Below are 12,195 nucleotides of genomic sequence, written 5' to 3'. Positions count from 1 at the left end.
CTGCCGTAGATCTGTCTCTACATCATCATCTGTAGACACCTACCTGTCTTAGGTCTGTCTCAACATCATCACCTGAAGACCCGTTCTAGACGAGACATTGTTGAGAATTTTGTGAAAATAAAACGTTACGACAAGCTGGTAACTCACCCCACTGCAAGGGAAATAACAACTGTATTTAGGAACAACCATGTATTCCTAGAGTCTATGACGTATCGCATGTACTGGAAGCTGAGTCATCAAACAAGAGACGGTCCTAAGATTACATTGACAGTGATGAATGCAAGAAAGGGTGAAGCATTTCACAGTTAGCCCCCTCGACCCCCCCCCACACACACACACCAACCGTTCTTTATCTACCCACAACCTTACCCTCTGGTGAATGAGCTTGTAGTCAATGATGTTGTAGGTGTTGTGGAGGTTGTAGTGAATGTGATGGTGATGAATTATTTGTGATGAATGGTTTATTCGGAATGTTGTTGTTGAAATACCCTGGATTACATATTTTCTGATTGTGAAAAGATGTATTTTTATTGTAAACTCTAGATAATAATTGAATACAGTGTATTGTCTAAAACCGCAACACAAAAATCAAGAAGTCAAAATTAAGTTTTAAACGAAAAAATATTTTCATTAGAGTTTTTTTAGAGAAAAAAATCTTTATTCATGGTCAATGGGAAACAACTAAGGAATTGGTTAAAATTTAGTCTTGCTGCAGTTGCTTCCCTTTAATAATAAATAAAGTGTGGATTGCCAAAGGGCAACAACCAAATAAATGCTAAAAATTTAGTCACGCTGTAGTTGCTTTTCTTTAATAATAATTGAAGAGTAGCACGTCACAAGGGAAGCAACCAAATAAATGTTGAAATATTAGTCATCTTGTAGCTGCCTCCCCTTAAATGTAATTTGGTAGGTAACGTGATACTAATGATTATTATGCTTTCTGTTTTTATATTTCTATGGACATTTATATTGAATTGAAGAACCGTTTTTTACACATTTCTAGCTTAATTTTGAAATGATCTTTTAAACTACTTATACAATGTTAAAAACGAAGCTGAAAACGAATCGATAAATCAAAAGAAAAGTAAAATACGACAATAAAAATAGTGCAACATCAAAAGCGGGCCCGAAAATTTGGAACCGAAAAATTGGCTCACGGCATATTGGCTCCCAAAAATGGGATCTCAACATATTGGCTCATGACAAAATAACTCCTGACATAACCGCTCCGGACAACCCACTAACCACACGCTCTTCCAAGCTTCACTTAAATAGCTAAATAAAAAACTTCCTGAACCACAAGAGATTTAAAGATATACGAGCAAAATTTGAGATACGCGGAACAAAAAGAGCGTGTTTCACAATATGTGGAAAAACCCGCAAAAGTGTTTGATGACTTGCACCATTTCAGAAACATGCTGAACGGAAGGAAGAAACATGCGTCCTTTGACTGTTGAAGGTGGGGAAAGTGAGTTGAGTGTGGTCAAAGACCAGCGACGAAAAGTAAGCGATTTTTTTTCAATTGCACAATATATTGTTCCCTTATGTTGGGTGAAGTTTTACTGAGTTCCTCTAAGTTTGGGGATAAAGATTAAATATTTGGCATTTGGATTTATTTAATTTTTTTTTTTTTTTGAGAAACGACGTTCCTAGATCTGGATTAGAAGGGACACTTAACTTCTGGGCGGGGGAGGGGGGGATATTTAAAATAGGTATAAATATATATTTTCCATTTAAACTGTAAATATAATGTTTTCTATTTCAGCAGGGGATGGGGGGGGGGTGTGTTTGTGATCTAAAGGTGGGGTGGGGGGGGGGGGTGGGTTGTCTACAAGAAACATTGTCCTAGTTCCGTTTATAGATATATTCAAGCTCATACGCATGCTTACACAAACGCAAACGCACAAAATCCTCCCAACTGTAACATCGGCAATTATTAAAATTTTAGTCAACAGGGAAGTAATTAGCGAACTGTTTTTTATGGAGTCCTAGTTATATCCCTTTTAGATAAATTATATTTTTTATTATTTCTTATTTGGAAAGCGACTGCGCCCATAGAGCTTGTGGACTTACATTAACATCATTTTTCCACTGGAATGTACACATCAATACATGTACCAGCATTGACCAATAATTGTAGCAGGGAACTAGCTATACAAAACAGGAACAACGGTTGTAGCATGGAACTAGCTTTACCAAACAGGAACAACGGTTGTAGCATGGAACTAGCTATACAAAACAGGAACAACGGGTGTAGCAGGGAACTAGCTTTACCAGACAAGAACAACGGTTTTGGAAGGGAACTAGCTATACCAGACAAGAACAACGGTTTTGGAAGGGAACTAGCTATACCAGACAAGAACAACGGTTTTGGCAGGGAACTAGCTATACCAGACAAGAACAACGGTTTTGGCAGGGAACTAGCTATACCAGACAAGAACAACGGTTTTGGCAGGGAATTAGCTCTGCCAGAAATAAACAATGGTTGGCCCAACTTACTAGCTGGTCCAGAAATGGCCAATGGTTGGCCCAACTCACTAGCTGGTTCAGAAATGGCCAAAGGTTGGCCCAACTTACTAGCTGGTCCAGAAATGGCCAATGGTTGGCCCAACTTACTAGCTGGTCCAGAAATGGCCAATGGTTGGCCCAACTTACTAGCTGGTCCAGAAATGGCCAACGGTTGGCCCAACTTACTAGCTGGTCCAGAAATGGCCAATGGTTGGCCCAACTTACTAGCTGGTCCAGAAATGGCCAACGGTTGGCCCAACTTACTAGGTGGTCCAGAAATGACCAAAAGTTGGCCCAACTCAAGGCCATGTCAAGAAATGGCCAAAGGTTGGCCCAACTCACTACCATGTCAAGAAATGGCCAAAGGTTGGCCCAACTCACTACCATGTCAAGAAATGGCCAAAGGTTGGCCCAACTCACTACCATGTCAAGAAATGACCAAAGGTTGGCCCAACTCACTGCCATGTCAAGAAATGGCCAAAGGTTGGCCCAACTCACTGCCATGTCAAGAAATGACCAAAGGTTGGCCCAACTCACTACCATGTCAAGAAATGGCCAAAGGTTGGCCCAACTCACTACCATGTCAAGAAATGACCAAAGGTTGGCCCAACTCACTAGCTGGTCCAGAAATGACCAATGGATGGCCAAACTCACTACCTGGGCCAGGAGTTACCAATGGATGGCCCAACTCTACTTCTACGACAGCCGGGACCCATGGTATGTTCAAGTTGTTTCGTCAGTACTGAATGTTGGCCACATGTCCATTCCGGCATTTGTCGTAGATCCCTTTCTTTTACACTTCACACAATACAATGTTGCCATTATACCAACACCTACTTCACATAACACAATGTTACCTTTATACCAACCTCTACTTCACATAACACAATGCTACCTTTATAATAAAACCTACTTCGCATGACAAAATGTTACCTTTATACCACCCTCTACTTCACATAACAAAATGTTACCTTTATACCACCCTCTACTTCACATAACACAATGTTACCTTTATACCACCCTCTACTTCACATAACACAATGTTACCTTTATACCACCCTCTACTTCACATAACACAATGTTACCTTTATACCACCCTCTACTTCACATAACACAATGTTACCTTTATACCACCCTCTACTTCACATAACACAATGTTACCTTTATACCACCCTCTACTTCACATAACACAATGTTACCTTTATACCACCCTCTACTTCACATAATGCACTGTTACCTGTATACCACCACCTACTTCACATAACACAATGTTACCTTTATACCACTACCTACTTTATACCACAGATCAGTAGCGTACGCAGGGGGGGAGCAGGGGGAGCGGCCGCTCCCCCTCTGGCCATTTTCAGCAAAGTTGCGCCTTTTTGGAAACTTTTTAAACTCAAAGTTTTAAACAATGATATTTGTTAAAAAAATATGTTTGGTTGGCACATCTATGTAAATCACAAGATTTCTTTTCATGCAGCAATTAAAGCATTATTGTACTAGTCTAGTAGTGTCTACGTTTAAAACACGTTTTAACAGCTGCATTAGTTTGCCCTTCTAAAAAAAACCTCTACGGGTAGTACCACTTGGCAAGAGGTGTTTTAAGTTTAAGGCAACTGTATAATGTATTTGCTTACGAATAATTGAATTAGAAAATGTTATACATAAAACTTCACACATAATTACTTTATATATACAGTTTGAATCGTGTGATTAAAAAAAATGCAATACAGAAACAAGTATAACTGATGTGGCACCTCTATTTAAATTTACTTATGAGCAAACTGCGTAGTGGTGGGGAAATTTTGACAAGGGCAACAACGTCATCACGATGAAGTAGTAGTATTCTTACAGTTTGGGCGATAGTGATTACGATTACAAATTATATGAAACAGTTACAGCCCCCCTCCCCCATGGACCCCTCTGTAAAAAAATATTGTCATAATACCACTGCTACTTGTTTAAATCTATTTCTGTAATATATATTTGTGTAATATATATTTGTGTAATATATATGTATGTTTAGAACAGTCATCTAAAAACTGACGCTATGTTCGCTCTGAGTTGGTTATCTCTCCCCCCACCCCACACCTCACCACCACAATTGTGTAGAGCGACATTAACGTCACACCTAGGTATACACTAGGTTGGATAATTGACCTAAAGTAACCGGACAGTAAAAAGGTGTGTGAGCAATACAGAGATCTAACCCATACCTATCACTATGTTAAAAATGATCTTTTATGAACACAAAAAAAAAACATATGATCTGAACTAAATGACCAATATTTAGTTAAATGTAGGCTGTTATACAGGATGCTTATATCGAAAAGCTTGGTTTTATACCAACTCTGATTTTAAAAACTTTAATTATGCTATAATACTTTAGCATTTATGATGACGATATATTAAATTCTGATTATAGACAAAAAAAACATTTTGTAAACACGAATAGTGTTTAACAATTTCATTATATTCTAAAGTAATTATTTATTTGTTTTGACATTTATAATTAAATGTGTAGATATGTACATATTTATATTAAGAGAGTGATTATTTCCCCTATTTCACTTGTCTTAAATAATTTCCCAGGAATTATTATATAAGAAATTTTTTTTACAAGAATTACAAAACAGATTGTGTTACATTCGTTGTTTTTGGTTGTAGTGTGTGTATATTTTTTTTTTGGTCTAGATTGATACAATTTTTGTTTTGTTGGCCTACATTGTGTGTTTTTTTCCTATTTCTTCAGAGTGCTACTTTCAATTTATTTTACATCATAGCGAAGTAATGACATACAGCTAGTAATGACATACTAGTAATTATATATATATATATATATATATATATATATATATATATATATATATATATATATATATATATATATATATATATATATATAATACACGTATATAGAACGTGTTAAAAGTTCGGCGCCTTTTTTGCTTTTTCGCTCCCCCTACAACGAAAACCTGGATACGCCTCTGCCACAGATACATTAAATATCATGACACAGATACATTAAATATCATGACACAGATACATTAAATATCATGATACAGATACATTAAATATCATGATACAGATACATTAAATATCATGACACAGATACATTAAATATCATGACACAGATACATTAAATATCATGATACAGATACATTTAATATCATGATACAGATACATTAAATATCATGATACAGATATATTAAATAAACTAATAAATTGATGTGTTTAAATAAGCTATTGCAGACCAACATCATACTGAGAGAGAGACACCGTTCCCCAAAAAAACGTAAGCCAACACTAGATTTTTGTTTTTACTTACTTTTTCCAATTTTTCTGGTGATTCTTTTAGACAAAATAGGACTACTCCTGTTTTGGGAGTCTATATATGTACTTTCACAGTGTCCGTCCATTCTCGCCCCCCCCCCCCAACCTCTCCCCACGAAAGTTTCAAGAGCTGCCCCACCCTCCTGGAGAAATGTGTCTGAAAGAAGCAATACATTTTGTATTTTAGCTTGCTTTGAATAGATCCTAAAACTGTGTAACCACGTGACTGTTAAGATAATACAGGCGAGGTGTATATTTACATTCTCGTATACAGAGTACCTATAGAGGATAGAGGAAGTATTGTAATCATGCACAAAAATCACATGAAATTTTGACTGTTTTCACCGTTTTATTTCTCAGCACTTCATCATATACGAAGGGGGCTTATTTTAATCGGGCAAAAAATCTAAATCCAGATTTACCAAAATTTCGGCGTTATAGGCGTAATCGAGTCTGAAAAACTGGGCTTTGCTATTCTGCCCGTGTGTGTGTGTGTGTGTGTGTGTATATGTTGACCCACTTCTAATGCAGCGATTTCGTTTAAACTTTCCTGATACGTTCAACTTCGATGACAATAAAAGGCTATCTATTTTTTATTTAATTAGATGTTTAATTAGTCATTAAAAATTAATAGAGATCTCAATCAACGGGTCGGGTTTTAACGCAAATATTTTTGGTAGTTCATTTAGAACGAATTACTAAAAAGTGGAAAATAAAACGAATATAAAAACCTTTATAATAACAAGCTTTTAAATGCACTGGAAATAATAAACTAAAGGAACACATTTATTTCAATAAAGCCTTTGGTCGCGCATGAGAATTTTACAATGTTTTTAGCGACCAAAGCTTTTATGAGATTTATGTTTTTTTTTTTTTTCTCTTTTTCAGTACATTTAAAAGGTTGTTTCTTTTAGAGAAACTATTAAATGCAATGTATTGTTAACTCATTTAATTTTTATAGTGATACTTTAAGAAAAAGTTTTTCCCATATAGTGTTATTAGCTTCAGTGGCGTCGCTAGGTAGGGTGTCACACGATGCGACACCTCATGGTGTCACCCCCCCCCCCCACCACCACCAAAGGATAAAAGTATAGGATATATATATATATATATATATATATATATATATATATATATATATATATATATATATATATATATATATATATTCCTACATATGACTATAAATAGTTGTAATTGGTGTTACGTCCCCACCCCCCTACCATTTTTACCACATGGCGAGATTTTTCGCACTCATTATTTTAATCCAACTTTAAAAAAGCAACGTTTTAATAGTAAATTATTAGATGTGGTGTCACATAATTGTGACAATTAACTGTGATTAATCATTCATTGAACTGGCAAAAAGCAAGTTTCTTCTATATTTGCAATTGTTTGTCTTGGTGTCACCCCCCCCCCCCCCCCTACACGATGTCACCCGTTTGACCAGCACTAAACACTGTCAGCCTTTTTCCTGCTGTATGGTTGCTAAATAATATCTGGTAACTTGACATGCTAGATGAATGGTGCCAAACCGAAAATTCTCGAGTTAGAACTCTCGGGCAGATGAGGCTCGTTAGCTGGGGACAGCCATTCTTCTATGAGAGACAACTCTAAAATCAAACAACTGCTGCCTTGTAGTTTGTTCTTGGTTGGACAAAAGCTATGGAAGCAAATCCAAAAGGAAAGCAGGCTGAAATCGGAGCCAATGGCGCATAACCAGTTGACTTGTATACTTAATTGTGTTGGAGGGGATCCCTTCCGACACTAAATTAAGAACCAAGTAGAAGAAGCTGAATGGTGGTTTTAAAAATGGTGGTAAATTTTAATTTTAATCTTTCTTTTAGCGAGATAACTGATGACATTACCGATGAGACCGAATTGTCCAACGCCATAGGTCAACTTAAGCACCTGTACGGCACTCAACCGACTTTTGAAACATCGTGTGAAGGACCGCCCCACAACAGACTCTACATTTGCCGTGTCACACTCCACGGCAGGACGACAGAAGGTATGTGACGTCATGAGCAGGTTTCAAATAGGGAAAGATGCAGACGTTATGAGAGTAGTTTCTATAAATATAAAATGTATTCTTCAGGAACAGCCAGGACCAGTAAATTGGCCAGCAGAATAGCAGCGGCAAAAATGTTGAAAGTAATGTCACCAGCTAAGGTAGGACTTATTGTCTGAAGTCTCTCGACTATATAGCGTGAATTTTTAAACACATTATTTTAAATTAGGTGTCATCCCGCCCCGGTAGTTGATTCTTCTTTCTACTTCTTCATTCTTAATTTTAGTGTTGGAGATGATTCCCTCCAACACCATTAAGTATACATGTCAACTGGTTATGCGCCATTTAGGCCTTTGACTTCGATTTCTTTTTGGGATTGCTTCCATAGCCTTTGTCCCACCAAGAACAAACTACAAGGCAGCAATGATAAGATTCCCCGACTCGACCACATTGACCCCCTGGTCCTTGATTGACTTATCAGTTTTTGAAAATATTCAACTACACATTCATTTATCTCTGTAAATTTCTGCCGTTGGTGTCACCCCCTACATATAGAAAAAATATACTTCTGAAAGAAACACTTCTTGTCGAGATCGTCAATTTGAACTCTGTGTAATAATATTTAATGTTTCTGTGTAATGATATTTAATGTATCTGTGCCATTCACTGAGCTGGCAATATTTGATCTATATAGTTTTCAATCCATGTTTTTGTATTAGTGTCACTCCCACAGTGTTTCTTCCAGGCATCTCCCCCCCCCCCCCCCCCACCCGGAGTAAGTCTAACCGGACCCCCTATACGAAATGGGAATTTATATAGAGAATATAGAAAATACATACTTTTACCAGTGTCCGCCCCCCCCCCTTCGGAAAATAAGTTCGCCTCCCCCCCCCCCAAAAAAATTTAAAGTTCCACCCCCCCCCCCCCCCAATCGAAGAAAAAAGTCTGGAAGAAACACTGTCCCTTCCCCTTTCCCACCTCACCCCACCCCGCTCTTGATCTAAGCCAAGAAAGATTTATAAGAGAGGGGTAGGGTTAGAGACTAGAGAGATAGGGAGAGAGGAAGAGAGAGAGGGAGAGAGACTAGAGAGAGAGGGAGAGAGGGAGAGATAGTGAGATAGGAAGAGTTGTTCTATTCCTTGTATTGTTTCAGGTCCCTGTCCACACGGGCAGTAAAAGTGGAGCCTACAAGATCAGCTGTGAGCGGACTATAGTGCATGAAAAGTTTACAGTCACTGTGGACACTAGAGAAGAACAAATGGGTAGGGCAACCTTTAGAGCAACCTACGGTAGCTCTCGTGTTGATTATACCCAGCACAACGGGCGAATAAATGTATATATATATATATATATATATATATATATATATATATATATATATATATATATATATATATATATATATATATATATATATATATATGAGATGGACGATATGAGACTTTGGTAGCTACGCCTCTGATAGATGTTACTTACAGAAAGACTTAGACTTAAGAGATAACTTACAGACAGCGTTAGATTTAGTGATATACTTATGGATAACCTTGAGACTTAGAGCCTGACTTATTTAGATTTAGATACTTAGATTTCTATTTACATTAGAAATATAAATGCCCGACACAGATGTTATTAATTTTGAAAATTAATTTCTTCCTTAGAATGCGAATGAGGAGACAGAACAACAAGTACATCTGAATAAAAAAAATGACAAATTAAATTTGTTTTTTCTTGTCAATGTCCCCGAGGTGTGTTGCACGTTCTGTCTCTCCCTCCCACACCCCACATCTTAACCTCCCACACCCCACACCCTACCCTCCCACACCCCACACCTTACCCTCCCACACCCCACACCTTACCCTCCCACACCCCACACCCCACACTTTACCCTCCCACACCCCACACCTTACCCTCCCACACCCCACACCCCACACCATACCCTCCCACACCCCACACCTTACCCTCCCACACCCCACACCTTACCCTCCCACACCCCACACCCCACACCTTACCCTCCCACACCCCACACCCCACACCTTACCCTCCCACACCCCACACCTTACCCTCCCACACCCCACACCATACCCTCCCACACCCCACACCTTACCCTCCCACACCCCACACCTTACCCTCCCACACCCCACACCCCACACCTTACCCTCCCACACCCCACACCTTACCCTCCCACACCCCACACCTTACCCTCCCACACCCCACACCCCACACCTTACCCTCCCACACCCCACACCTTACCCTCCCACACCCCACACCCCACACCATACCCTCCCACACCCCACACCTTACCCTCCCACACCCCACACCTTACCCTCCCACACCCCACACCCCACACCTTACCCTCCCACACCCCACACCCCACACCTTACCCTCCCACACCCCACACCTTACCCTCCCACACCTTACCGTCCCACACCCCACACCTTACCCTCCCACACCCAACACCCCACACCATACCCTCCCACACCCCACACCTTACCCTGCCACACCCCACACCCCACACCTTACCCTCCCACACCTTACCCTCCCACACCCCACACCTTACCCTCCAACACCTTACCCTCCCACACCCCACACCCCACACCTTACCCTCCCACACCCCACACCCCACACCTTACCCTCCCACACCCCACACCCCACACCTTACCCTCCCACACCTTATCCTCCCACACCTTACCCTCCCACACCCCACACCTTACCCTCCCACACCCCACACCGTACCCTCCCACACCCCACACCCCACACCTTACCCTCCCACACCTTATCCTCCCACACCTTACCCTCCCACACCCCACACCTTACCCTCCCACACCCCACACCTTATTCTCCCACACCTTACCCTGCCACACCCCACACCCCACACCTTACCCTCCCACACCCCACACCTTATTCTCCCACACCTTACCCTGCCACACCCCACACCTTACCCTCCCACACCCCACACCTTACCCTCCAACACCTTACCCTCCCACACCCCACACCCCACACCTTACCCTCCCACACCCCACACCCCACACCTTACCCTCCCACACCCCACACCTTACCCTCCCACACCCCACACCCCACACCTTACCCTCCCACACCCCACACCCCACACCTTACCCTCCCACACCCCACACCCCACACCTTACCCTCCCACACCCCACACCTTACCCTCCCACACCCCACACCCCACACCTTACCCTCCCACACCCCACACCTTACCCTCCCACACCCCACACCGTACCCTCCCACACCCCACACCCCACACCTTACCCTCCCACACCCCACACCGTACCCTCCCACACCCCACACCCCACACCTTACCCTCCCACACCTTATCCTCCCACACCGTACCCTCCCACACCCCACACCGTACCCTCCCACACCCCACACCTACCCTCCCACACCCCGCACCGTACCCTCCCACACCCCACACCGTACCCTCCCACACCCCACACCGTACCCTCCCACACCCCACACCGTACCCTCCCACACCCCACACCTACCCTCCCACACCCCGCACCGTACCCTCCCACACCCCACACCGTACCCTCCCACACCCCACACCGTACCCTCCCACACCCCACACCTACCCTCCCACACCCCACACCGTACCCTCCCACACCCCACACCGTACCCTCCCACACCCCACACCGTACCCTCCCACACCCCACACCGTACCCTCCCACACCCCACACCGTACCCTCCCACACCCCACACCTTACCCTCCCACACCCCGCACCGTACCCTCAAATACCTCACAGAAATTACCCCGCCCTCATTCACACCTCGTCATCTCTGACAATAAACCAAAACACGTTCTTTGAAACACAGTCCTACCACATCAGATTTAGTTTAACATTAACACAGTTGACCTTAGCTGACCACAGGCTTTGTCCAAGTGAGTTGTTGTATGTAAGAACACGATGACACATTGTAACAACTTTGGGCCACTTTAACCTATCGTAGCTTAAATGACCAGGATTTGACCCCAGTTTACCACAGTTTTGACCCCGGTGAGTTGTTTTAATACATGACATGAAACCAACAACAACAATCACGGACCACGGTGACCTGTCTCGACTTAAATGAATATGATTTGACCCAAGTTCACCACAGTCTTGACCCAGATGAGTAGTTTTGAGTACATGACATGAACCAACAACAACAATTTCGGAACAAGGTGACCTGCCTTGCATTACATGACCTTAAGCAGATGAAGGCATAATTGAAACGGGATATAATGAAAACAACTATGGATAGCAGTGTTAAGATACATATTACTCGTATAGAGGCCTACTATTATATACATTACTGTCTGGGTTTTGTCATATTTAAACACAAGT

General features: G+C 41.7%; 1 protein-coding gene across 1 annotated transcript; it reads left to right on the top strand.

Annotated features, from left to right (window-relative positions):
• Positions 1 to 1,412: 1,412 nt before the first annotated feature.
• On the top strand, positions 1,413 to 9,564 carry LOC131958197 (uncharacterized). The gene is made up of 7 exons (XM_059323076.1): positions 1,413 to 1,503; positions 2,044 to 3,225; positions 5,755 to 5,806; positions 7,692 to 7,855; positions 7,943 to 8,016; positions 9,009 to 9,117; positions 9,514 to 9,564. Exons 2-7 carry the CDS (start codon positions 2,097 to 2,099, stop codon positions 9,522 to 9,524), a joined length of 1,539 nt encoding a protein of 512 aa, XP_059179059.1. The 5' UTR covers positions 1,413 to 1,503; positions 2,044 to 2,096; the 3' UTR covers positions 9,525 to 9,564.
• The last annotated feature ends 2,631 nt before the right edge of the window (positions 9,565 to 12,195 follow it).

This window comes from Physella acuta, unplaced genomic scaffold, assembly GCF_028476545.2.
Source record: "Physella acuta isolate Inbredline_101_S28 unplaced genomic scaffold, ASM2847654v3 ptg001299l, whole genome shotgun sequence".
NCBI lineage: Eukaryota > Metazoa > Mollusca > Gastropoda > Physidae > Physella > Physella acuta.
Note: the sequence above shows the minus strand (reverse complement) of the source record. Positions and strands in the feature narration are given on the sequence as shown.

Bases quoted from the DNA above. Each gene is read 5' to 3' on its own strand.
- LOC131958197 (XM_059323076.1), top strand. From the start codon at position 2,097: ATGTACACATCAATACATGTACCAGCATTGACCAATAATTGTAGCAGG. The intron at 3,226-5,754 runs GTATGTTCAAGT...TGTTTAAATAAG, and splicing joins TACGACAGCCGGGACCCATG to CTATTGCAGACCAACATCAT. The intron at 5,807-7,691 runs GTAAGCCAACAC...TCTTTCTTTTAG, and splicing joins ACACCGTTCCCCAAAAAAAC to CGAGATAACTGATGACATTA.